Source organism: Folsomia candida, unplaced genomic scaffold (assembly GCF_002217175.1).
Source record: "Folsomia candida strain VU population unplaced genomic scaffold, ASM221717v1 Fcan01_Sc025, whole genome shotgun sequence".
Taxonomy (NCBI): Eukaryota; Metazoa; Arthropoda; class Collembola; order Entomobryomorpha; family Isotomidae; genus Folsomia; species Folsomia candida.
Window position 1 is genome coordinate 323,499 of NW_019091217.1, and position 25,975 is coordinate 349,473.

The 25,975-nt window shown below is 41.5% G+C and overlaps 3 protein-coding genes across 4 annotated transcripts; 1 reads left to right on the top strand and 2 right to left on the bottom strand.

Annotated features, from left to right (window-relative positions):
• Positions 1–454: 454 nt before the first annotated feature.
• Positions 455–3,668, top strand: LOC110859239 (beta-1,4-glucuronyltransferase 1). Its single transcript, XM_022108132.2, has 7 exons — positions 455–920; positions 1,315–1,744; positions 1,807–2,270; positions 2,348–2,567; positions 2,667–2,978; positions 3,067–3,136; positions 3,211–3,668. The coding sequence occupies exons 2-7, from the start codon at positions 1,352–1,354 to the stop codon at positions 3,336–3,338; spliced, it is 1,587 nt and encodes a 528-aa protein (XP_021963824.1). The 5' UTR covers positions 455–920; positions 1,315–1,351; the 3' UTR covers positions 3,339–3,668.
• An 8-nt stretch (positions 3,669–3,676) lies between these two features.
• Positions 3,677–5,434, bottom strand: LOC110859241 (WD repeat-containing protein 74). Its single transcript, XM_022108133.2, has 4 exons — positions 5,191–5,434; positions 4,861–5,107; positions 4,149–4,776; positions 3,677–4,038 (listed from the first exon to the last, which is right to left on the bottom strand). The coding sequence occupies exons 1-4, from the start codon at positions 5,294–5,296 to the stop codon at positions 3,832–3,834; spliced, it is 1,188 nt and encodes a 395-aa protein (XP_021963825.1). The 5' UTR covers positions 5,297–5,434; the 3' UTR covers positions 3,677–3,831.
• Positions 5,435–5,503: 69 nt separating this feature from the next.
• On the bottom strand, positions 5,504–25,925 carry LOC110859364. 2 transcript variants are annotated; one of them, XM_035859311.1, is made up of 10 exons: positions 24,738–25,925; positions 23,983–24,302; positions 17,590–17,921; positions 16,739–16,866; positions 9,513–9,591; positions 8,377–8,530; positions 8,177–8,296; positions 7,622–7,825; positions 6,513–7,547; positions 5,504–5,998 (listed from the first exon to the last, which is right to left on the bottom strand). In XM_035859311.1, exons 1-10 carry the CDS (start codon positions 24,819–24,821, stop codon positions 5,578–5,580), a joined length of 2,877 nt encoding a protein of 958 aa, XP_035715204.1. In that variant the 5' UTR covers positions 24,822–25,925; the 3' UTR covers positions 5,504–5,577. The 2 variants fall into 2 exon arrangements, with proteins under 2 accessions (XP_035715204.1, XP_021964003.1); XM_022108311.2 differs by having other exon boundaries at positions 16,739–16,869.
• Positions 25,926–25,975: the final 50 nt, after the last annotated feature.

Sequence of the window (25,975 nt, forward strand, 5' to 3'; positions counted from 1 at the left end):
GACGATGACGTCGTGTTAAGCACGAAGTGGGATTACGTTTTACGTTAGTGCGGCAAGATCCACAGGAGACATAGCCACCCACCCCAATTAGCAGCTCTTTTACTCGCCACGACACAATGCAATGCTTGGACGAAGGGTTGCATCACAGGTGAAAAAGCATGGACGACGCAGTCATCACGCAACACCTTATTGTGGCCAAGTCTGAGATAGCTTCAAAGAAAAGCGGCGAACAACGTGTGTCGTGAATGGGCAAAATCGAGGTGTTTTTTTATGTACATGGGGATCACCCCTTCTACTTCATCATCCCATCTTTTTACACACATAACTCTGAGAATGTAAGTCTTAAGATGAAGGAAGAAAGGATACGACGATGACGATGAGGTAACTGTGAGGAATCTCACCTCACCACTATTTACAGTGGCATAGCAATGCGAGACTTTGTGAATATGACCATCACCACAACCAGTTGTTGTGCTTTTAGTGTTGCCAGTACCACGACTAATAAGAGGCTCCTCCAACTCATCCCCTCCTCCTCCCTGACCCCAGGAGCAGCAGCAGAGTAGACGACCAAAGCCCTTCTCAAACCTGGATTTATATCTCCTCCTAAATACGGTCCAAACTCTAATCGATTTGGAAGAAAGGGAGCAACTGGGAGGTCATAATTGGTGACTTGGTTGAGGTTAGGGACCTTCTTGGGGGTTGGGGAAAGTGGACAATGCGTTCTTGTGCTTTAGTCAAGAAGAGGGCTCTATTCTTGTAACGTAAACAGTACTTTTAGACTCGTGGGAAGCAGTGAGTGGGTGCGGTGGTGACCTTCTCAGACTGGAGGATGCAGGATACCAAATGTGTTGCATGCGGAAGTGCAAATTAATTAGTGCAGCGACACAATTAATTCCAGACAGCTTGGATGCTTGATTGCTGTAAGTTACCCAAAAAATTATGAGCTCAGAATGAGCAGAACATTGTTCAAGATCAGTCGGACTGAGAGAATTGTTGGAGGGAGATATTAAGAAGATACTTTCTAATTTAACTCATGCATGCATAAATATAGATATGTATTCAAAATTCTCATGACCAGTAAATTGCCATAAAACTCTGCTGTTCAAATAGACTAAACAATACTGACAGAGATTTTTTTTGTATTCCTTATCCTGATATTCATGCTGACTAATAAATGCATAGCTCAGCCTAAGAGAAAAAGTTCCATGATTCAAGGTGGTTCATTAGGGCTTCTTTTACGAGAGATGAAACAAAAATATTTATGGGTTGGCTATTTTTAAATCAAGTCTAAAAATCGTCCCTCTTTCTGAACAGATCGCGTTTGAGTTGCGACGACAGCGGCGGAGCTATCATGGCCATGAGCCGAGCCTGGTTATTTCGGGCGAGTGTGACGAGCAACCTGTTGCTCGTGATCTATCTCGCCCTTTACTCCTCCTCCACGTCCTCCCCCTCGGAGAACAATGTCCCCGTTTTGGTCCCCTTCACCCCTGACAGTGCTGCTCTCCACGCCAAGAGTGGTCCCCCTGGGAAGAACACGGACCTCCTCCTGAGCGACCCTTCACAACTCCAACCTCTGCTCCAGGAACAAGGCAGCAACTCTGTTTCTGTGGGCAATTCCCCTGAAGACGGTGGCAGTGGGGGTGGAAATGGGGTCAACAACAAACCCGAAGTGCGAAGCAGTGATGGTGGCGTCGTGTGGGACGGGGACGACAGCGCCCTGGGCGAGGGGATTGCGGCTGACTTGGTACGACAATAATCAACACGAGTTCACTCCATATAAATTAATATGCAAATGATGCAATGAAGGTGAGTCCCCCGGGGCAAGAGAAGGACATCCTCGTCCCCTCGGTGGAAATGGTGAACGAGTCGAAGGCGCTCCTGGAGGGTGGGCGACTCTTCCCCTGCGACGATCTCACCCCACGACCCCATTACGCTCAGAGGGGCGCCTACTGGGTGCTCTACAACTACGTGCGTGGTGAGAGGACCTTTCACTGCGACCAGTCAATCACTTACTCCACTCATGCAGACTTCACGTTTCTGGATAATCTGGTCCCCTTGCTGGAGAGGTGGCAGGGCCCCGTCAGTCTAAGCGTCTACTCTCCAGGAACAGATTTTGGGGAAACCTTGACGCGAATATTGTACCTGAGGGAGTGTGTCTCCCCGCTTGTCAAAGATTTTGTCACCTTCCACATCTTTTTTGATACTCGTCACGTGCCAAAGTCTAAAATCCCACAGGATCCGTTTACCTTAGCTTCCACTTTGAATTGCAGGTTGCGATTACATACTCACGATTAGCAAATATACGCATGCATAAATATTTCTATTAATGGGCATATTTTTCACACAGTGCACCTTCCCCTACGTTTGGTGATAACATTGTGACCTACAAAAAAGCCAAGAAGTTGCCATATCCAGTAAATGTAGCCCGAAACGTGGCCCGTGATATGTCCACAACACACTACATCCTGCCTTCAGACATCGAGTTGTATCCCAACCCTAACCTAATCCCAGATTTCCTCGAGATGATTCGTCTAAATGACTCCAATTTACAGAGACCAAATCCAAAGGTGCTGAGACATAGAAATATACATACATAAGTACACTAAAAGTAATCTAAATACATGCTAGACTCAAATCGATCCGCTAATTAATTATTCCCACGACAGGTGTTTGTTCTGAGTATTTTCGAAGTGGAAGCCAACGTGTCTGTCCAGCCGAGAGATAAGCGCGAACTGCTGCACATGCTGGGAAACAAGTCCGCAATCCCTTTCCACAAGTACGTCTGTTCCGACTGTCATCGGATTCCGAGGGCGAAAGAGTGGATGACCGCTCCAGTGACGCCAGGGCTGCGTGTCTTCCACGTGGGCAAGCGTCACAAGCCGTACCATCACTGGGAACCCATCTACATCGGCACAAAATTCGACCCACTCTACGATGAGCGGCTGAGCTGGGAGGGTCGAAGTGATAAAATGACGCAGGTTGGTACTGATTCACTCGAGAGGACGACATAGATAATGAGATGGTGGTTTTCGAGATGTGTTAATTATTCACGTGCTGTGTGTGTAGGGTTACGTGCTGTGTGTGCTGGATTATGAGTTCCACATCCTGGACAACGCGTTTCTCGTTCACCGTCCAGGTAAGCGAATGGTGGTACACACAAATATGCATAATTATTCTGAAACTGACCATTCGTTTTGTAAAAATACACAGGGATCAAAAGGACCAAGGTCATTCCCAAGAAAAATCCCGTAGTCGCCAAACAAAATTCCCTCATCGCGAGGACCATTTTACCAGAACTGAAACTCATTTATGGAACCAGACCTGGCTGCGTCGTTTGATTTGTTATCATTCCTTTTAAATTATGGATCCGCAGTATTTTTAGAATATTATTATTCCGTCCTCGACTCACAAATTCCTACTCAGTCAACAACTTAAGTCATCTTATGCAAAAATGACAACCAACCTACCCGGTGTATGCAAGTGGATGTGTTTATAAGTTTGGTAGCTTTAATTCTTTATGTTGTTTTTAAACGTTTTTTTATACTGGTGGAACTCTAGTGCGAGTTATTATATAAGTGACTCATGGTTATATATTATGTAAATTGGTACGGTCGGTGACTGACATGTGCTCAAACTTTAAATAAAAAGAAGCAACAAAATCGAAAAATAAAAATAGTATCGTATAAATTATTGCATTTTTTAATGTCTCAATAAAATCTACAAAATCTGATAAATTTTACACTATCACAAGTCTCACTGCTATTTATATTAGTTATAGAAAACGTACGGATTGAACGGGTCTCTAGTATTAAAGTCAACTATCAAAAAGGCTTATGACGTAACTTTACTTTTTCGAAATTTTTTGGGAGACGGGCCACCGATGAGTTCACGTTCAGCATTCGTAGGTACTGGGGCTCCAGGGAGGACGCTCATATCAATGTTGTGCCAGCTTGACTGCAGGTCGTCGCTGTTGTTAACTAATTGTGCCAAAAAATCCTTCGTAATTTGTACACCGGTCAACCTGGACTTCAAGAAGAGCTGAAAATCCGAGCAGAGAAAAGCAAATGGATTATTAAAAGTGTCAACCAAAAACCATTGTATATTGCAATTTTGCAACATACAATCCTAATCCTCAACGGTAGGCTCACCTTTTTAACGGGACTCCTATTATTCAAATTATGTAAATATAAGAAGCGGTCCAGTCCACAAGATACAAAATATGGGGTGTTCTCATCCGCCACAATACTGCGAACACTGCCGTTGAAACCGTGAAACAAATGCACAACTTTTTCCTTTCCATAATTCCGAATGTCTACTAGACCAACTTTTCCTTGTGCCGACCCCACAATAACTTGACGATCATTTCTGGTAGGAGAAATACACATAGCGGGATGGTCAGAAAACTCCATGTTAATCACGGGTCGATTTCTATTGTCCATTTTGGTGTCGTACAATCTCAGTTGTCCGTAGCGGGAAGCGATGGCGACAAGGTCTGTCGTTTGTGGGAGGAATGCTGCGTCCTGCACCCAAACTGGAACACGAAGCTCCAAAACGTGAGGCACATTTCTTGCTTTCCAAATAGGTTCGGTCGTTCCCGAGTCCAGTTTCCATATTTTTACGTCATTTTCTTTGCCACCCGTTACAAAGAGTGAGGAGTCTTGAGGACATGATTTAACACATGATAAATGATTTCCAGCTTTCAATTCAATCGTAGATTTGCTGTCTGCAGGATTCCAGTAAGATATTTTCCCATTTTCAAGCCCCACCAAATATTTACTGCAACAATCAAGAAATATCAAGCATGAATAAAATATATTAAATTAAATTCGACACTAAAGTGAAATAAGTTAATTTGCGTACTCGTCTAGTTGAGATAACGAGACCAACTGGCTTTCACCCTCATCGCTGAGTTGCACCCTCTTCTCTTGTGTGAATGCTCTCAACTTTGTATTGTAAACTTTGACGGTGCGATCAATTAGGCCGACAAGGAGGTCTTTCCGGTTGTTGGGATCTGTCCAGGACAAGGTCTTGATGGGAACGGGTTTTTTGGATTTATCATAATCTGAGAGTTCTTTCATCATGGGCGTTTCCAACCCGAAACAAATCCCTACAAGCAGTGGATAAATAAGTCTGTTATAACACTAAACTAAATTGACTTGCAATGTCGCGTCTGGTACTAGCTTTAATTACCTTTGAGAAATCCTGTTTCAGATCCGACGTATACGTTGAAGTTGGTATCACTGGAATCTTCTCGCTTCATAATTTCCGGCGCCATGTTGACGCCATTGCATTCCATGTTAAGTACTATTTAAAAGTAGCTATTTTAACTATTTAAAACTGTTGTGTGTGAATTAATTGATGAAGATGATGAAAAGCACGTGTGAAATGATAACCGTGTTGAGTGGAGGAGAGTTTAGCATTCCCACATAAATCTCACAGTACCCCTCCACCAATCACCAGTATGAAACAATGCATCATTTTTGTTTGATTTTTCATGAAAATATGGAAAGTGTTCATACAAAAAGTATCTTTATTTCGATATCAAGCATTCAATATAATTTCTTAATTTTCGTAAAATTAAACATCCGTGTATGGACTGTTATTGTTGTTGCGCCGTTCCTGCGATTGGTGGTACTTTGCCATGAAGGGGGTTTTTGGAAGTTTAGGATTTCCAAACTTGTTTCCAGGATTGCGCGCATATCGGGCGACGTGTTGTTGATGTTGTTGTTGATGTGGGGGCAGTGGCTGAGGTGGTGGCAGAGACGCGGGTCCGGGCGCGAGTTGGTTGGAAGGACTCTCCGAAAGTCGTGAGGCTCGGGAGGACCTTCCTCCTCCTGGAACCCCCACTCCTCCCAAATGGGGGGCAAGATGAGTGGGTTCTGGGGGCAGGCTCTGGTAACATTCTCGCCCGTTGTTGTACCTCAGCGTGGCCACGGGAGGTGGGAATGCGGGTCGAGAAGGCAGGATTGGTCCACTAATTTGCAGGGTACGAGTTGTTCTGAAAAGTGGCCAACCATGAGATTTTTATTTATGATCTGATACTTTTGCACTAAAAGAGGAAAGTACTGCCGAAGCATAAATAAAAATGTAAATAAATGAATAGATTGGAATGTTGGGTGGTGGATACCTGCAGCATAGTGATAAAGCGTGCACCTTTTCCATCTAGGTAGGTTACGACTAAAAACAACGTCTAAATAATTATGTAAATACGGTGCATGTTATTCATTGAATTGGGTGGTGTTTGCGTGCGTGAGTTGGGAGGTGGGGGTGGTGTGGTGTGGTCGTTCAAGTGATGGGCGGGTCACACCGTCGTTTCGCGAACGCTGAACATGACCAATTCTAAATAGCTAGGCATACGGTGGTAATACTGGATAAGCGGGGAGATGCTGATGGCCCTGGTCAGCGTGGTTTTCGTGCTCAGCTGGGTGTGCGTGACACTGGACTTGGCGACTTTGTCCGAGTAGAGGACCCGGTAGTCGTTTCGAACAGTCGACTCAGACAGGTTTTTGTACCTTTTCTTTAAGGAAAAAATATTTTTGAGGGACGTCCTCAGTGACGTTTTCTTCTTGTGCTGTTCCAAACTTGGTGGCGTGGTCGTCCCACCAATCATGTGCAAATTCATTTCAGACTCGGATGAACCACGTTGAATTCGAGCCACGTAGCGACTCCCCCCTTGTGCGGATGACAAGGGTCGGATCATCACGTTGTTGCGAACAACTGTATGACTACTTCCTACGGAAGACTTGTTGTTTGGAAATTCTACGTCGGCCTCGTCATCCTGGCCATCGCACAAGCTGGGCTGGCTCAAAAACCAGTCGGGATGTTGGTTTGGGAAGTCGTGTAGACTTTTGGACGTGGAGAACTTTCTTCCATTTTTGTCCTCTTGGCTTGGGGAACGAAGGAAGGGCGACTCTTCCGTGTCCGAGTTGATGTCAGAGTCACTCAGAGCTCTATCCAGACAGGTGGACTTGTTCTCTTCATGGGGCTGGACCTGGTTGTTGCAGTTGCACGCCTTGCACACCGTCCAGTCACTTTTCGACCTGCTCTTCAACTTGTTACTGCTCCCCTTCTCCCCGCCCCCGCTGAGGACTTCCTTGGACGGCGTGGGCGAGTGGTCATAGGACGCGTGGTGGTTGTGGTGGTGGTGTTGGCTTCTCGGAACGGACGTCGACCTTCGGTACCGCACCTTGTGACCGCGATTATTGCTTTCGTCGTCCACGTCACCCGTTGTGCTGTGACTACTTTGACTACTGCACACGCTGGATCGAGCATTATTAGTCTTCCCAGATCTGGAACCAAACCCGAATCCGAGGCCGAGGGCATTGGTAAAGCCAATTTTCTTGTCCTTCTCAGCCTCATTGTGGTCATTGTGGTGGTCGCCGGGTTGCGGTGTGATTTGGGCAGTGACTAGTTGGAAGGAATGCTCCATCGAGTCGTTCAATCTTTTTAAATAGTCTCGCAGCCGGTCGAGACACGTGGTGATGTCGTGGAAGTCGGGGTGAGTGGGTTCCGTGTACTTGATGATTTGCTTCAGGAGCAAAATGTACCTGCGATCGTTGGGGATCAGATCATTTGTCAATCAAACCGTAATGAATATCATGCACAGGTTTTTTGGACTGACCGAGGCATCCTTTGTACGGGACTGAGGAGAAATGCTCCCAGGTCCAACCCACCACAAGTCGGGTGCTCCAAGGAGGATTTTAGAAAGTGTGTAAATTCTCTCGAGCTGCGACACAGCTTGTGAAACGTTTTTAAAACTTCGGGAAAGTCGTTGACGTAATTGGTGTACAGCCGGAGGACGTTGGAACCTTTCCCATTGGTGAATCTAAAAAATCCACATTTTTAATGAGACAGGCACAAAACAATCAAGGCAGTCAGTTGTATACATACACATATTCTTAGCATGCACAAAAAATAGTAACGGGAAATTGGTTACTATTTTCTTTTCGCGCACCTACTCCCTGTTCTTGATAATAATTGAATAATGTCCATCCAACAATACAGGATTAACCTGCCTGCACGGGCTCAAAACCCGGCAATTATTGTTGGCAATGTATAATGATTAATAATCAAACACAGGAAACAGCAAGGTGCGCACGTTGAATAGAAATAATTGCTCTTTGTTGGTTCAAAAAGTGGACCAAATAGAATTAGTATTTTATTCTCATTTATTTACCGTTCCAGAATGTCCCCAATTCTGGGTTGGCTTTTCCAGGACGCGATTCGCTCCTCCAATTGTGAGAGAAGCTGACAATGCTTCTCATGCAGGCAAAATACTTCTTCGGGGAACAGCGTGCTACAAGAGTTCATTAAAATTCAGGTATCACACAAACCTCAGGGTTTAAAAATTGTCGGGATACGTCAAAAAAATCTCACTTGATGTCCTTGAGGGAAAGAACGCCGGAATTTTTTAGGGGTTGGGCAAACGTCTCCTGAATCGTTCGGAGCGTGTGACAATACTTTCTCTCCGTTTCCAGCAACTCTTTGGCCACTTTCAATCTCTGTCCCTCCTTGAAGGTCTGCCCTCCGTCTGTAAAATATTTGGTATCACTCTCATTTAACCGTCCATGCATTCATTTTGCCATTTTTTGGGGTCCTTATTACCAAAATGAGAAATGGTGCAGCGAAATGCATAAAAGAATAAAAGAATTCAAAATCACGATGCACTTTTACAATTTTGCTTCATTATGGGACTTAAGGAGCGTGCGAAACCTCCTCTGAATCTGTCCAACATGTAGAGCAGAACGAATCTGCGCCGGTATTGTGCATTCTTAAATTATTATTGTACAAGCAGTGTTGCATTGTTGAAGATCAGTGTGAGTGAGAGAGTGTTGCACAGTATTTATTATCCTGCCATTATTATTCTGAACGTGTTGGTCAGTCCCATTGTAGCCTGAGTCTTGATTCTTATTCCTACTTTTTCTTCCTCGAAATGAAATATTCACAAGAAAACTGAGACTGAAATGAAAACGAGAGTTTGATAGTGATACATCTTTTTGTCGTCCTTCTCACACTTCTTGGCAAAAAATCCATGCGAAACAATGCATATTTATGCAGCTGATGCGTTGATCTCCAACGAACAGAGTTATTCACGAAATCTCTGCAATAATCTCAATAAGCAATGTACTTGTGATTTCAAAAAACTTGTCATAAATTCAACACGTCGCATATGTCTCGTATAATTTATGCATTCCGGTAATCGGATTATAATGAAGTATGAAAGTTTTGAGAAAAATGTGCAAAAGCTCTTCCCCAATTGATCTAAATAAACGCATGTACCTTCAAAGGATAAATATGCATGTTGCTAATCCTTTGTATCATTATCGCTTTCCTGCCATTCTCTCAAAGTTGTTTTTATGACCAATAAAAAATGTACTTGTCGTCTTTTTGTTGATTGTTCCGCTAATCAGAACCATTTGCTAGTATGCTAAACGAGGTAAAATTGATTGGTGGTCGCAGTTAGGGCGGCGCTAATGGGCATTTAATTAATCGTACAATATCCCTATTCTCACCTGGCTCGGAAATGCCACCAGCAAGGCTTCCTCCTCCGCGTCCCTTGCAAAGCGAGCTCCCTTTTTCTCCCTCCGGCACCTGTGTGAACATCAAAAACAACCACTCGCTTCACTTATCTTGTTAATTAAACTGTGAAAATAATTAATCATTTTATTGTATATTTTCATAAATCAAAACAATGGAGGCAAGATTGTGAGCAGCGTATATGTTTACGTTTTTAGTTTTTTATGCAATTTCCTTTTCCCAACTAGACACACTACCAATTCAATAAATCATACTACGTGACGCACACACATATGTAGAATGATGATGATATGAGCATGATTTAATAATTGGAATCACAATTAAGAGTAAAATAATACGTTGATAATTAAAATTGTAGGACGTTTTGTGAACAAGTGAAAGTCATTATTCCCGTCGATTCTAAAGCTGCCCATGCAAAATCACATACATACTTAACTAAGGATAAGTTGAAAAAGTGGCAAAAACCAACAAATCACAATCAACCAAATCCACATAATGCAAACCACAAATTGATGACTAGCAATTGACATGAAAATCGAAATGCCACAAAAAATCAACATTTGCAGAGCCTCCTTTTCTCACCATTATAAATACGTGCATGTGTATGTACACACTCTTGTGAGCTGTTGACCATTCAGGAAAAAATCTCTCCAACGCATGTACCAGCTTCTACTTCAATGCACATATTTCACGTGAAATAACGAGGGATGGGACCAACCACTGCTTATTGAATTCCTGAGAGTTGGATGAATGCAAAGAGTCTCACTTAACAAAAAAATAACAAATCATAATTTTGAGCTTTCAATTTCATTCATGACAAATATTAGCAAATCCTTTGAGAGGAGGAATTCTGTACTAAAGCCACACATAACGAGCCTTCGATGGGCTTAGCGTTTGTTGAGCTAAAATCAAACCATACAAAAAAGGTGCAAATTTGTTCTTGGGATTCATCAGGAGTAAGTTGCAGGCACACGAGAAGACAGACTTGCCTCGCTGCTACCTGTGTGTCTAATCATAATCAGATAACCACACAGCGTGAAGTTGTGCAATTGGCTGCCAAAGTTAAGTATTTTCTTGTTGCAACTTGTGCAGCTGAATTATGACATATGCTTTGTTAAGTATGTCTTATAAAAAATTAAATTGCAATGTAATCCAACTTTATGCAGACAAAAATTAGCACGCTCAATACCGTTTTGCGCTTTTGGGCAATAAAAAAGTTAAGGACTGATTTCAAGTGATGCAAGATGCAAATACACAACAAGTATGTGACCCACAGTGTCGTAAGGAATACGTATTCACAACAATATTATCATATCTTATCATAACTCCACTGCAAAATCATTATTTATGGCAAAATAGTTTCCTAATTTGTAATGACGGGTGTTGCAGCAAGCAAGCAAATCCTATTGATACACAATATCTACGCAGACCCGAATATGTAAGTAACAGGAAGTTTGCATAAAGTTAACTCGAGTATGGGCTTTTGAGTACTCTTGGTTTAGAATCGGGTGCGTCGTTGGTCGTGAGACAGGCCGTGTACCTTTTTTGTCGGATTTATACCGCAATTTTAACTTTGATATTGCTGTGAAGGATTTAAAAAGTTTGTTCAAGACATTAAATTAGTTGGAGGAAGACGGTTCTTCATCAGCGTTCTCTTCTTCTCGTGGAGAACAAGGTGTTAATGGATCTGCTTTTGTGAAGAGATGAGCACAAACTTAAAGCTTAATTTACGCTGTTTGTTAGTGGTGCACTGGATCAGAAAATGCCAACCTAATCTGTTTTTTTTCGTGCGGATGCCTCAAGTTAAAATTATGATCCCGTTAAATTGTTAAGACACGGATTATCTGGAACACCTGCGGCGCATATACTGCAAATGTAACTAACAATAAGTTGCATAAGAGTTAGCGAGAATGCCATGGTCGTTGCATTGTGCTTGTATTGTAATCCGGGCGAAAAAAACATTTTGACAATAACTTCAATCAACTGTTACATCTCGTTGCTTCCCGATGCGATAATTTTGCAATTATACTGTTTGCCCTACGGATCCACCTCTCGCCTATAAGAAATCTAACAAAAAATGGCTCAATCTGAAGTTCAGATTCTGAACGTATATTCAGCAAATACATCAAAAACCCGTTTTACAATGTAATCACTATTTTTATGATACCAGAATTATTTTAGAATTAGAATCAGATAATAAGTACATAATTAATAAATGTAATTGCTACGACGTGTATTTAAATACTCTAGTGCGTAACATAATTCATTCTTAGACAGAATTTTTCCAGAAAAGTAAGACTTTTTGACATCCTGGACCCAATTTTAAAACGAGGAAGAGGCTCTTTGAAGGATTCATTCAATTTGATAACCTAACCACGCACGTTCATCATTTTTCACTGCCAATTTGATGGACGGATTTGATTTGATTTGATTTATGTCTTTATGACGGTGATTTCCCCAATTCAAGGCATTCGTTGCACACGTATGTACATACACATGTAAAACAACAATTGGTGATACATTTACCACTATACCATAGACTAAAAACAATTATTATGCATTAATTATGCAAATAGTAGTTAATATTAAACACGATATTTGGAGCAAGTAGACAAATTATTCGATCCATATAACTCTCCCAGTCATATCACCAATTCCATAATCTTCAGCCCTCCTAATAAAACCAGTAATATTCATACCGATAATTAAAATCTTTAAATATACGACACATATCAGTACATTGAATTCGAAATGGGTTCAAAATTTAAGCTAATTTATGTAACAAATTTTTCATAATTAACAGGCTTCCTCAGTTCACAAATGTTCCTGTCACTTGGAGAGCACACAAGCCCAAATCTTAGAATACAAAGTAGTTGGAAGATGGCTCAGGTCTTCCCTAATGTCGAGCGACTTTGACGGATGGCACAGATGCCGGAATATGTTCTGTAATCCCTCATCATCATCCTTTTGATTAATGAAACGAGCAGAGGCGTTTTTGCTGTTGAGGAGCCAATAATTTCTTGAGAATTGAAATACAAGAGCAGTCTGAGAAACATTCTCAAACGATTGTGCTTTTCTAAAGTAAAAATGTACCACTTCACACATAATGAGACCACAACCAACCACACACCATTACCACAACCAGTGAGAGAATAAGGGCTCTCTGACATAAATGGGACGATTCTTGTTCAATTGTCTCAAAAACTGGAAGACCTGTCCTCACAATAAATAATAGAATGCAGGCGATTGTAATATTGAGCATTGTCGATAAAAATACCTTCTCAAGGAACGCATAAACACTTTTCGTGTGATCGAGGTGAGAATTGAACGGTCCAATGCCTCATAATTACCACGATACTTGTTTGTACGTACACACACATCTAAATTGACACATTATTGAAAGTGAAGAAGCATTAATTTTTTACTCCTCTTTGGCAGATGTTAAAGAACTCGAGCATCAACAATAACAATAATGCATCTCCTCCACGTAGCCAGCAACCAAGTGGATCAAGCATTGTTGTTTTCAACACATTGTTCACTTCTTTCGAGTCAAAAAACCCATTCAGCCAAGTCACACACGGACTGCACCGAGTTTCGAATTGAAGATGAGACTGATGAAACTTTAAGCCTTGAACATCATCCCCCCCACGATTACCCAGCTCTGTAATGGACTACTCCCACCATTTTGTACAATTTTGTCAAATCTCACCAACCAACTCGTGACCTTCAACCGTATTTTTTATGCCTTACAGATTTGTAGTATTTAGTACATGAATCACACGTGTTTTGTTTGGAGGGCATAAGGTTATCTTGGTTATTACTTTTAAGGACTTGTTAAATTGGATTTTTGCAGGAATGACGTGACGCCGGCCCCCAATTCTTAAGAATGTCATCCTTCAAGAAAAGTAATTACAAATCTGTACGAATAACAACTTGTAAATAAAATCCTTAATGACAGCAAGGGACCACAAACAACCGATAATTTTCTTGTATAATCTTGGCCACGCCGTTACGCAACCACGCTCAAACTAGCAGTAGCGACGACGTTAAATTGAATAACCTGACAGCAGTGGATTATAATTTGGTGTACAAATTTAGACAGATGTTTCACAATTGGGGAGGATCCTCGTTTTATGATGACGGTGTCCTTCTCTGCCATAATCCATCGACACGGATCAGAAGAAAGGCACACAGATAAACTCTCTGCATTCAGCAACGGTTCAAAAATTCGAGTCATTAATACTTTGCGGAGATAAGTAGGTAGCAAGACTCGTAATTAAATATCAATTTGCCTCCCATCGTGTTGGAAGGGTAGTAATTAATCGATTTTTTTACTAGCAATTTCTACGAGTATGAATACCATCGGAGATAATCTGAGATTTTTGAGCCATGTCCCATTAAATAAAGCATGCTCGTTTCAACGTCTGATTGCATCCTTTTCCCTCAAATTGACGTGGAGTGAAAGAAAGCTCAGTTACAAAGTGACATGATACAAATGGTCCGGCTAACAATGGACCAATTTCTTCAAGTTTTTATAGTCATCGTCATTATGTGGAGCGGTACGTGGAGTTTATGGTCATTCTCTGTAATGCTATACATGAGGTAGAAATAGAGAAATAGAGATGTCATTCCGCTCGCTCAAGATGACATCAACGATCTGCATGTCATCCCTCGCATTATCTCATCGGCCAGCCGGCTGCAATTCCCACTTGAACTTTTACTTTCATTTATCTCATTTAGCCATCCACGTTTAATTGGGAACATGCGTACTCTTCTCCCAAACATTTGATAATCATCTTAATCCAATTCTTAATTGTCTCATTGAGAAAGCCATCCTGCCTTCTGCGTGGAGACCTGCGAATAAATACAAGGCAAATCGGCCCATCTATGTATAACTTCCTCCTGAGTCATGACATGAGAACACGATACAGATTTTGCCAGGATAAACCAGTAAACTAAACCAGATCACACACAAGCCGTCTCCTACCCATCATCAATCCCAATTAGATAATTCTCAGAGGAAGTCCGACCCCACCTCTCCAATCCCCTCTTCAATCCATGCACTCTCCATTTGGAGGGTGCATGCATGGTGAGAATGAGTGACACAGATTCAGGTTGCGATTTCTAATTTGCACTCCCAAACGGTATTTGTACGAATCCCATCAGTCTGTCCGTCAGTCAATCAAGGGAATAAAAAATCACTCCAAGAGAATAATCGCGATTTCTTGACGGATCGATGATGTAGGATCACCATCTGACTGCAGAAATACTTCCTTAATTACGTGATACGCTTTGTTACCCATTCTCCGCCGACGAAGCCTTTTGTGGTTGCTGTTGAAATACCGACGGACGGACGGCTACATATGAACGTCACCTCAATCAGCTCAATTTGTCCCGAGGATGAATTATTTCGACACACACGTGGCCTGCAATAAATGCACGTTGAAAAAGAAACGGCATATTCATCATCCTGCAAAAGATTTGTGAAAGAATTTCTAATTTTCTTACAAATGAAACTATCTACAATAAGTCCACTTTACGAGATAAAAGGTAGGAAAACGGCCTCAGGAGTTGCAGATTAGGCATACTTTTCGTATAAAACATTGAGATTAAGGTGTGAATTTCAATTCTTCGCAACAATAATTTCCTGATTAAGGTAATGAATGTCAAGAAGGTGCTTGGTATTGGCTTGTTGATGCTTCGTGCACCTTGTTCTTACAAATACTTTGAGTTCGACCAAACCCAAAAATCTCTCTGCACTCACTTGTGCATTGCTGCTCTTTACTATTTAAATGTACCTTCATGCTGAGAGCGTGTTGGTGAAATCAGATCAAATTATCAGTAAAACGTTGTACTCTTGTTGTTGTTGCAGGTTATTTCCGAATTGGACCAATATTCATAACGGAAGCTGCTCGACTTGGCTCTAATCTTATCAAACGTAGAAAGTTTTCGCTGCGCAGTTATTCAAAACTTTTATCCTTTAAAGAGATTACATTTTGACACTTGAAGTTCACAGCGAAACGGAGGCTACAAAATTGGCTAGTCATGACCATCATCATCGCAACTTGTTCCTTCTTGACTTATATGCAGGATTAGGCCCAGAGTAAACAATGGCACCCAATTAAAGAACGTCCGGGAATGAATGGGAATGGTCTGAAAATGTGGTCATAAAATCACAATGAGTTATCGGAATTTTAAACTTTTTGCATATGTATAATACCAAATACGTACCTACATAATTTAATTAATAGCTAAGGCCGCCACACCCCCGTTGGCGACTAGTTCGATTTTCTTGCGAAGATTTTTCATTAAATTTTTTCCCGAAGTTTTTGCCACTTCCGAGGTGATTTTCTTCCATCGTCCTTTGAATTTTCGAAAGGTGTCAGGCACATCTTGAAGCCGGGAGTATACTGACTTAGAACGTGCCCAGAATTTTTCGATTGGGCGGAGTTGGGGTACATTAGGTGGGTTGATATCTTTTGGTACGAAATCAATATTTTTCTTTCTGAGGTACTCGGTCACTTTCTTTGCATAGTGACAAGTGGCGAGGTCAGGCCAAAACAAAACTTTATCATTTTTGTGAAACCTATTAATAAATGCTTCCAATCCAGCCTTGACGCAATTTTTCAGATAAATATCTTGATTGATATTCCCTTCGAGAACTACCGGGTCTGATACATGTCCGTGACTGGAGATGCATTGCCAAATGCAATATTTCTTTGGAAATTTGTCTTTTTTTCGTACTTTTTCTTCATAAGCCACTTCAGAGGGATCCGAGCTATGAAAAAAATGACGCCCTGGAAGATTTGAAGGGTCAACCGGAACATACGTTTCGTCATCCAGGATCACTACTTTTCCACGCATTTTCTTCAACAATTTTTGACAGCAAGTAGGCATTTATCTATAAGGATCGTTGTGTAAATAGCAAATACAGATAATTGTAAACTCGTGTAGTTGAGATTCTTCAAGTAATGGCTGCTGTTTCATCTCCAGCTTCAATGCTGCTATTGTGCTGTAGATAATTGGGATGCTAATACTACTAATAATAGGACGACAAATGGTTTGTATAGGTGTGTGTGCAGTGAGGAACAACAGACAAGAAGGATGACGATGCGAGGTTGTTCCTCATGCTCCATTTTTAATGGACGTGTATTAATATTTATGAAAATGCAATTTGGAATGCGCTTATTAAGATTATTACCGCTTGGTCGTCTTGATCCAGCTCGAGGCCACATTGTTTGCTGAGCGAATTGCTGAGGGACAAGCTTTTGGTGGCTGCAAGGGTTAGAGAACAGTCCGAATCGTAGACGACTCCGTTGATTGCCAAATCTTCTGAAATTCGTACACACACCACTTTTAAAAATCACATCAATCATGCAAAAAGTATGTAGTTCCGAGTTCCGACATTGTTTCGTTGTGTGTACGGTTGGGCATGGTTGGGAAAAATTACAAAGTCGTGTGCAACGGAAATTGACGAGCTCAAGTTGAACTGCGATGAAGATTCGCCGAGGAAGAATCCCTTTGGGTAATGATAAATGCGTTGAAGGTGAGTTGAAAAAGGGCAAAAAACAAGTCTTTCTTTGAAAACGAGATATGATCGATTCATGGGTTTAAAAAATTTGAAAAATTCATTAAAACGAAATTGTACACGGTTCTTTTCCTATTTTTCATTCATAATTGACCCAATGTCTTACTTTTGACGGACGAATCGAGTAATAAAATGTCTGCAGTGTGCACCACGCTTGCGAGGACTGTGCGGTGGGATAAATAACTCCACGAAATTAGGCATCCACGAATCCAATCAGATAATTCAGCAATTTGGACAATTGAAATTCGATATTCGAAATTGCAGGAATGTAACATTGAACCCACAATTACATTCTACACATAAATTCAAGAAAAGTGGGTAGAGCTCATTACGTGCAATTTATTTATGAATGACAATAATGGAGCCCAGGATTCAATTGGTGCCTTGTTGAATGTCGTGAACAACTGATACGTAACATATTTCCAAAATTTCACCCACCATTTCTACCAAGGATGAGTACTTACCAGGAACCATTTCTGGGTTGGAGTTTCCCCGACTGCCAAGGTGACCGTTGCCACCACTGCCCTCCTGCTGCAACGTGTTGAGGTATTCTTGTACATTGGCGTTGGCCGAGTGGTTGGCGAAGGAGGCGAGGTCGGAGGGTTCGTGGGTTCGAGAACCACCAGCATCTTGAGAGTCGGGCCCTTGAAGCAGGGGTTGGAAAGGGTTGGTTACATGTGCCTTTTCCAGCAGAAGGGCCACCCCCGAGTCGTTGTCGTTGGAGGACTGGTGGGAGTGGGAGCCGGAGGAAGGGCGTGGAAAGGCACATCCGTTCAGTCGGCTGTGAAGTCGTACCCTGTATTCCACCACACAAAGAAGAGATTGTGAGTCGTCATCATAACTGTTTTAACGGATTTAGACCAATATCTAGTTGGTTATTTAGTATGCATTGCATCGTCTTGATTAGTTTCGCCCTTGGATGTCCCAACCAAAAAGATGATATGTGACGACGGCACAAAAGCTTTGGGTGTAAATGAGGCTGGTCTGGGTGGTGCATGTGTATCGTGTGCGATGTTGGAGGAAAAATGAACCGTCATGAGCGTTCCACTACCACTAATTCTCGTATTCTTCCCGTAATCAGATCAGATTACCAGAGCGTGGAGTGTACGCAATTGAACCTCAGGGTGCCGTCGTCACTCGCACAATTCCTCTATCCTTCCTCCCATGTATGCAGCAGCGGCAGTGTTTAATTAAATGGAGGGATTATAAAGATTCAGATCATCGCCTTGCATTGCAGATCAAAAATAACTTGATGGATGCGAAGAACCAAAAGAAAAGCATCTTCTTCATCGCAGCTTATGCATGCTCAGATGCAGACTTCTTCTTCTTCTAATAACCGCCTGTGAGCGAGTCGAGAAAATAGAGTACAAATTATTACTTTGAATTATTTGGCTCAACGGTAAATTTATGATTCCTTTGTCTTTCGAGTTTTTGAAATTATCACCTTTCTAAATTTACGGGTTTCATGACCAGCCAATAATATCAGACATTATGCTAAACATTGCATTGCGAGGGTGGATTTCGGAGATAAATAACAATGCTGATAATCGTGTTGCGAGTCCGACCAATGGTGCAAAAAAAAGTTGTATTTTCTATCAGCGAGAAAAAATGGGTTGTCCCCACAGAGCTGCGTTACACAAAACACGTAAATAATAAATACCGTTGACGAGACACTTGTTCCTTCCTTTGTCCTTTGCGCTCAATATGCATAAAAATTAAAGTAAATGAATGCAGTTCCGTGCAACAAGTTCAACCCAAGAGGAAATTCTGCTGCTGATACATATGTACTGTCCCACAAAGTAAATGAGCACCATTATAAAGTGCAGATGCAAAATTGTGGTGCAGAAGTGAAAAAAAAATATTTGCAACAACAGTTTGATGGGGTTGACTAGTCCCTGAGCCCAATTTTGTGTGCTAAAGTACTTGCAAAGGATGGATAATCAGCGCCAATCACTTTTTGCAGATTTGTCTCTGCGTTGGCCTTACTATGATTTTGACTCTTCTGGATTTTATGCTGTGTAACGGTGCTGCTTCGTATGCAGTGCTGCAGACCATTGTTTCTTGTGGTCTGGCAAGTGGATGCAGTTTTAAAACTCTTGATTGTTACTTTGACATTCTGTGCTCAAAAGCCATAGCCACACACTTTCACACGATCTTGCACCCTGTCACTCTTCAGCCAAAGTCTGGCTACATTAATAGCTTGCATAGTTGTGGTGGTGGTGGTGGTCTTGCTGATGATAATAACTATTAACGATGCTTAATTTGTGGGGGAAATTCATTCTCAAATCTTGAAAAGTGCATCTGTCAATCACGATTACTACCCATTGATGATACATCACCATGAATTTCTGGCAAATATGGAGCATAATTTTCTCAATAGCTCATGCCTCAATAGCACGATGCGCAATGCATTGGTTGAGGAACCATCGAAGAGATTGGGACTCTCAAGTCTCGAGGAGGAGGAGATGGTATCATATCATGAAGAATTAATCAAGAGTATCCATCCACACGAGACCGTTATGAAAATCACAACCCTTTTGCATCGAGCCTCGATAAATAATTGTGTTTACTCTGCGATCCCATGATTTTCTCAATGTTGAATCTGCATGCATGGTAATGAGATGTTTCTCGATATGAACCCAATCTGTCTTTCTCAAGTCAACGCCACACGTTTTCTGGTCCCTTGTTCAACCAAAGAAGAGTACATATTAAAGTGAGATTGTGTTTCATCCAACCTGTTTTTCCTACGTCTCGCTACTCGGTACGTACTCGCTCTCTTCTCATCCTATTATAAAACCCTGTCAAAATCGTGCCCAAATTCGAATTGTTTTCATTCATTGAACTCCTCACAAGAAAAGAAATTGGTTCTGATTTAAAGAAATCGTTCCTGAATTGGATGTTGTGTTGGCGTCATTTTGGCGACATTTACTCATTTAGCACCACCACCACCACCACCACGGGTTTGAACAAAGGGAGGAGAAAGAAGTTGGTCAAAGAGGCAGATGCGTCTCTCTCTCTCTTCCAGAAGAAGGAGACGAAATGGGGGTTGGGACACAAAGAAAAACGTGAGTTCCTGGCTGTCAACCGCATATTCGAGTCCTTAGATGAGACCAATTCAAGAAATCAAAATAGGAATGAATTGAATTCCTGTCAAAGGAATTTCTCAACCCGATGAGTCCTCTTCATCCACTTTTTGTCTCTCTCTCTCCCTTCTGAGAGAACCAATTCAATGCGAACTCTCCATTATTTCAAGACGATGAGAAAATTGCAAATCACCAAACGCACTCATCTCACTGACTCAACCAAAAAGAGGACTGATGAACATTCGACGAAGACGGAGTCAAGTGTGCATTCGAAATTCGAAATGGCGTTGATTACTGATCGAATATATAACTGGCTGCCAAACGCGAATAATTAGCTTACTTAATTTGTTTCAAAACTGGGAACAATCGTGTAATAATGGAAATTACGAAAAAATGCACCGTTTGTTCCTGGCTTAATTATTTTTGACCCAAGAATAAATTCGCAATTTAAATACGTGGTAGGCACCACCACCGTTATTATTTTTAATAGAAATTGTAGACCTCGAAAGTCTCACTCTGTCCGTCCGTCCATTATTATCGATAATTATATGCCTTATGTTCTCCGAGTCAGGCCTACACATTCAATACAATTGACATTTTAATTATTGCCAAATTGATCATTAAACCTCGAAAAGTTGCAGAGTCATTTTTTGCCAGCATGCACATACAAATCGAATTGAATCGATTTATTACTAATTGGAGACACCAATACCAACTCCCAACGACTTTCTGCACTACTTTTACGCACCACCCACCGCAAAGAAAAAACATTTATGCAGTTGCAACGACGAGAACAACCTTTTCAGCTGAAGAGATTGGGAGATGTTGGTTTTTTAATTTTAATTATTTGATTTCCCAATAACACAACTTTTGGCCCTGCAACGAACGCAAGACTTTTATTGATCAATGGAACAATCATCATGAGCGAGCAGCACTTTCTACACCTTATCAGTAGCTAATTAACATTGGTAATTAGCCATTTTCTCACCTGTGCCAATCTCCTCGCAATCGCATTCCCCTTCTGCCACGATATACAAGATTTCTGTTATCTCCGTACCACCTCATAAACCTCTTTAAATCATCAACTGTGCGCACAAATTGGAGGAAATTTTCTGCAGAATTATGCAAAACTACCAAGGTGTACAGTATTTCGCAAAATGTTATGCTTACAATACAGTTTGGAATTGTTCATTTGTTAATTATTGCATTCGATATTTGTATCATAATTAAATCAATTTTGAAAGTTTTCCTTGCTTATTTCTCAGCAGAATTAAATGGAATGTACGAATCCTGTAACGAAGCGAGTAGACGGAAAGATCGAGCGAATCAACAATGGACAATAGGAAATCTAATTATAATCTGCTTTGGAGGAGGTGAATATACTTTTGCATTCGTTCATCGCCAATTGTTAAGTTGCATTTATTTGGCGAGAGAAGAGATCACGCAGCACTCCAATCCAACCATGTAAAAAAGGACTCAGGAGTGCACTCTAGACATAAATACGTACATATGTAAGTCGTAGGCACAAATATTTATAGCCACTGCGAAGGATTGCACTTTGTTATTTGGATTTGCTTTTCAGAACCGATTGCAATCACGATTTCTCTCAACTTTTAACTACTGACTACCTTGTAATGAATGACGCGATTGATAACAACAACAAAGCGTTTCACCAGCCCCTTTGTCAAGCCATCTATGAAATGGTCTCCTCGCCGTTTGAGTGGACATTGTCGAAAAATATTGCTTCCATTTTTAATATTATTGCACTCAAATGATGGAGACAAGAAATGAGCCATGTTGACCACGACCACCGTGTTACTAGACTAGGGTCTTAGGTCAGATGTGTAATAATAATGTTGTGCGAGCTATAATGCACAATAAAGTATTTATTGTTATTATTTAGATTTGATCTTTTAAGAATGTAGCACAATTAGAGAGAGAAATAAAGAAATAAGGAACAATTACTTGGGTGGACTGATGGACCAATAAGTCGTGACTTGTAAATGGGCGATAATGCAATTTCATGGGCGACGCAATGCATTCACCGATAACACAATACGTAAGATAAGTAAATGCTTCGTTACATTTTAAATTGGCGTTATTTACCGTTGGGGTGGGACCGAGTGACTGACTCTTATTGTGGGGTTGGTTGCCATACTTGTTCATAAATATGAAGATCAAGCAAGCTCACCTGCGATTACAGTGTGTGAAGCAGAGTAAAAAATATCAATCGGAGAAAAATGAGACTCGGCAGTCAACACGAAATGAATTATCTGGTTTGTTGCAGAAACAGTGGATAACAGGATTCCGCATTGTTTGTCAAGAGGAGATTTGCACCTTTCCGTGAGAATTTCCGGCTAATAACGTGCCAAAATCGACCGGAACCGACAAATACGGATTATTGCAATACCACGCACACAACACCTACATATTTCTAACAAACCGCAATTCTAGGACGACGACAGGATGACATAACACGCTTCATACTGTAATAAACAAGTACGTAGTAGTGTCAGAAAACAGACACAACTGTGGTGGGGAATTGTTTAATGAATAATAATAATAATAAGCAAACACAACGCCATTCACTCCTTATGCGAGCCAGCTTCGTAAACATGTTGAAGTATTCACCTGAACATATGCATTTAATTTTTAAGCGAATGACAAATTCGGAACGTCGTCGTCATCGTCAACTTTTATTCCATCTTGGTTCAAGGTTTGTTAGGCATGAAGTATATACCTGCTTGGGTTAAATGTTCCCTTTTTGTACGAGTGCCTACTATTCTTCAACTTGCTTCAATCGGATTGTTTAATGACCACCTAAGAACAGCGAAATACTTGGCTCCTCTTTCGCGAAGAGATGAATAGCACCACTCAACATTTTTAAAAGTTGGAGTGTTGGCTCATCCCTCTCGTCGTCAGCTTTATGGTTCCCCATGCCATGCAAAAGGTCGTAAAAACGAGCGTCTCAAAGGATTTTGACGTGGAATAAACCCTTCAAGGGGGATGTTTCTCAGGCTGGAGATTTTTGCGCGGAGGGCAGATTCGCAAATGGGATTCGGCAGAGGAGGATTCCATCGAAAAGTCATTAACGTTTCGAGCAACAATGGACCTGCTCTCCGGGCTGAGTTACAAGATCTTTTATTCACATTTAGCAATAGCATGAACAAAACGAGTGGCAATTTTTTGTTTTCCATCCCATCTCCAATTTTTGCAAGTTTAGAAAAGTAAAAAAAAATGTGCAGAGTCATCTTTCAGTGAGTTTTAAGTTCCTGACTTGTCTTGTCTCAGGGCTCTTTTATTATTAAATCGTTTAGTTATACGGCAGCTTGGCTTGTGTAATTTTATATTTTAGCGTAAAAAGGAACTCCACTTGGGTTGAGTTTACAATTGCGATGATGAGATGACCATGACATGGCAGATAATCGCCTAAAACTATGATGACGATAAAATAGGTAAGTATTCATAGCAAAACTACACAATTTTAAGCAGTTTCATCCCAACTAAACTCGGCGTTGTTAGACAAGAGAATCATACGAAGACTGTTCGTCAAACAACCAACACTTTCAATGTCACGACCAACATTTATTTATTTACTAATAACCCGGGCCAAAAAACGCGCTGATGATGAGATAATGACGGTGATTATGTAATTTTACGTAAAAGCCTCGCGGAAATAACTCCGAGGTGCAATTATTGTGCGAGAGTTATGGACTATTACTTCTGCCCATGGACAAACATGGACGGACATGGTTCAGTAGTGAAGATGCTCACCTGAGATTTTCTGAGATGGCCCCATTTTTGGCCAGCTCGTCGAGGAGAAGGTCCCTCTCGAGGAGGAGCGTGTGAACGGAGGACTGGAGTCCATGTTGTAGGAACTGGGACGACTGGAAGGACTCTTTGATGCAGGCGACCTCCCCCTTCAAGGCCAGCACCAGCTGGAGGATGTCACCCCCTTGGCGTTCGCAGGTTGCCCGGGCAGTCTCCAAGTCCGTCTTGACCCGGGACAGGGCCTCCTCGTCACCTGACACGCTCTGGAGTTGGAGTTGCGCCGTGGTGAAGGCACTCTTCATTTCCACCACCGCCTCGTGAAGCTGAAAAACGAGAGAAAAAAGTGAGATGGTCACATTATGCTCTGCAAATTGGAGAATTCAAGTGTTTAGAAAACAGCAGCAGCAATAACTATTTAAAATCTCGTGAGAGATTTTTAAATAATATATAGGAATCAGAGCAGTGTATATTAAATGCTGTATACATTTGAGCCGGCAAATTAATTCTTGTCAAAATTACGAACCACGAACTCCATTCAAAGCACGGCGTGGCAAAACATTTTTTTTTATTTTGGCCCAATCTCAACTAAATCATTTGCTCTTAATTTTCACGATCAAAAGTTTTCAACCCGGTTGATTGGCCATTTTATTGTTGAGAGTCGAGACGTGTCTTCTTTTGTTTTGTCTCAAATTGTCAGAATCTCCTTTGTTTCCCACCGAGCGAGGGGAGACAAGAAAAGGGGGAATAAATTTAATTACCTCCTTGATGTGGGTGAGAATCTGCTCCCTGCAGTCCTCATCCTCCATCATCGTCAAGTCCGCGATGGACGAGTCGCAGCTCATTTTCACGAAAATAAGTAAACAAAAAACTATCGCCTTCCTCTTTGTCCTCTTCTCTGCTCACAAGAGTGGAAATTGGTCACATTTTTCAGCGTAAAAAACAACTCGCACACATTTTTTGCTCTGGTGACTCAGTCAGTCACCACTTTGACGCGAATAACTTCAAACCGTTACAACTATTAAGCAAGAGACAAGAGAGGGGAAAAAATAGTTTTTACACCACTTTTATTCAACACGTATTGATGCTGAGGTCGGGGTGGGACAGTTGTTTCGTCTGTTTGACCAATGTCTTGTTGGACGGGGTTCCATTAATTTCAGATAAGTTTTTCGATGGTCAATGGTTCGGGTTTTTATGGAAAATCCATACTACTTTTACTGAACGATAAAATGTGTCAATGTTGACGGGCACGCGAAACAGAGTCAATCGTTGTTATTGGATATCAGGCTGATGAGAAAATTCTCAACTCAACGAACGCTCAAAAAGCTTGTTGTGGCAATTGTCGCTTGGAAATGGTCGGACGCTTCCCAACTCAACGGCTGGCTCACCCTCTCTCCGGCTTTTGTACCGGCGGCAACAGCGTCGTATTGATCGATATCCAGCCACGGAGGGAATAGGAAATCAATGTGGATGGATGGATGGACTATGTCAACGTCAACCTCTCTGTGAGGATAATAATAATAACTTTTCTGGACACGATTATCTTGCAGATTGCACAAGCCTCCACGTGTAAGCTGCTTATCGGAAAGGAATTGATCCGACTATCCTGTAACCGCCACGGTGATCACGCCTACACTTTGTTTCCACAAATACTCTCGACTCCAGCCAATACAAGTTCCGGAAACTGAGAACCTTCCATGCAAAAATGGGAATGGTTTCTTTGTACGCACTTCCGCGTTTCCAAAACAGGGGTTTTCATCCGATTTGGTTTTTGTAGTTTGGTTGAAACTAGAAATTCTTTGAGTAGGAGTGAGTGAGGTTGTTGGAAAGCAGGCGAGTAGGAATTGTTCGATGGGGGCGAGCGAGAAGCATGATAAACCAAGTGAGACGCTGCTTCTTAACGCTTTTGACGACTAGTGTTCAGATCAAAGCACTGATCACCACTAAAGGTGCATTTGTTGGTCGTGTGGTGCATAACGTCATGGGAGTACAAGTCCGT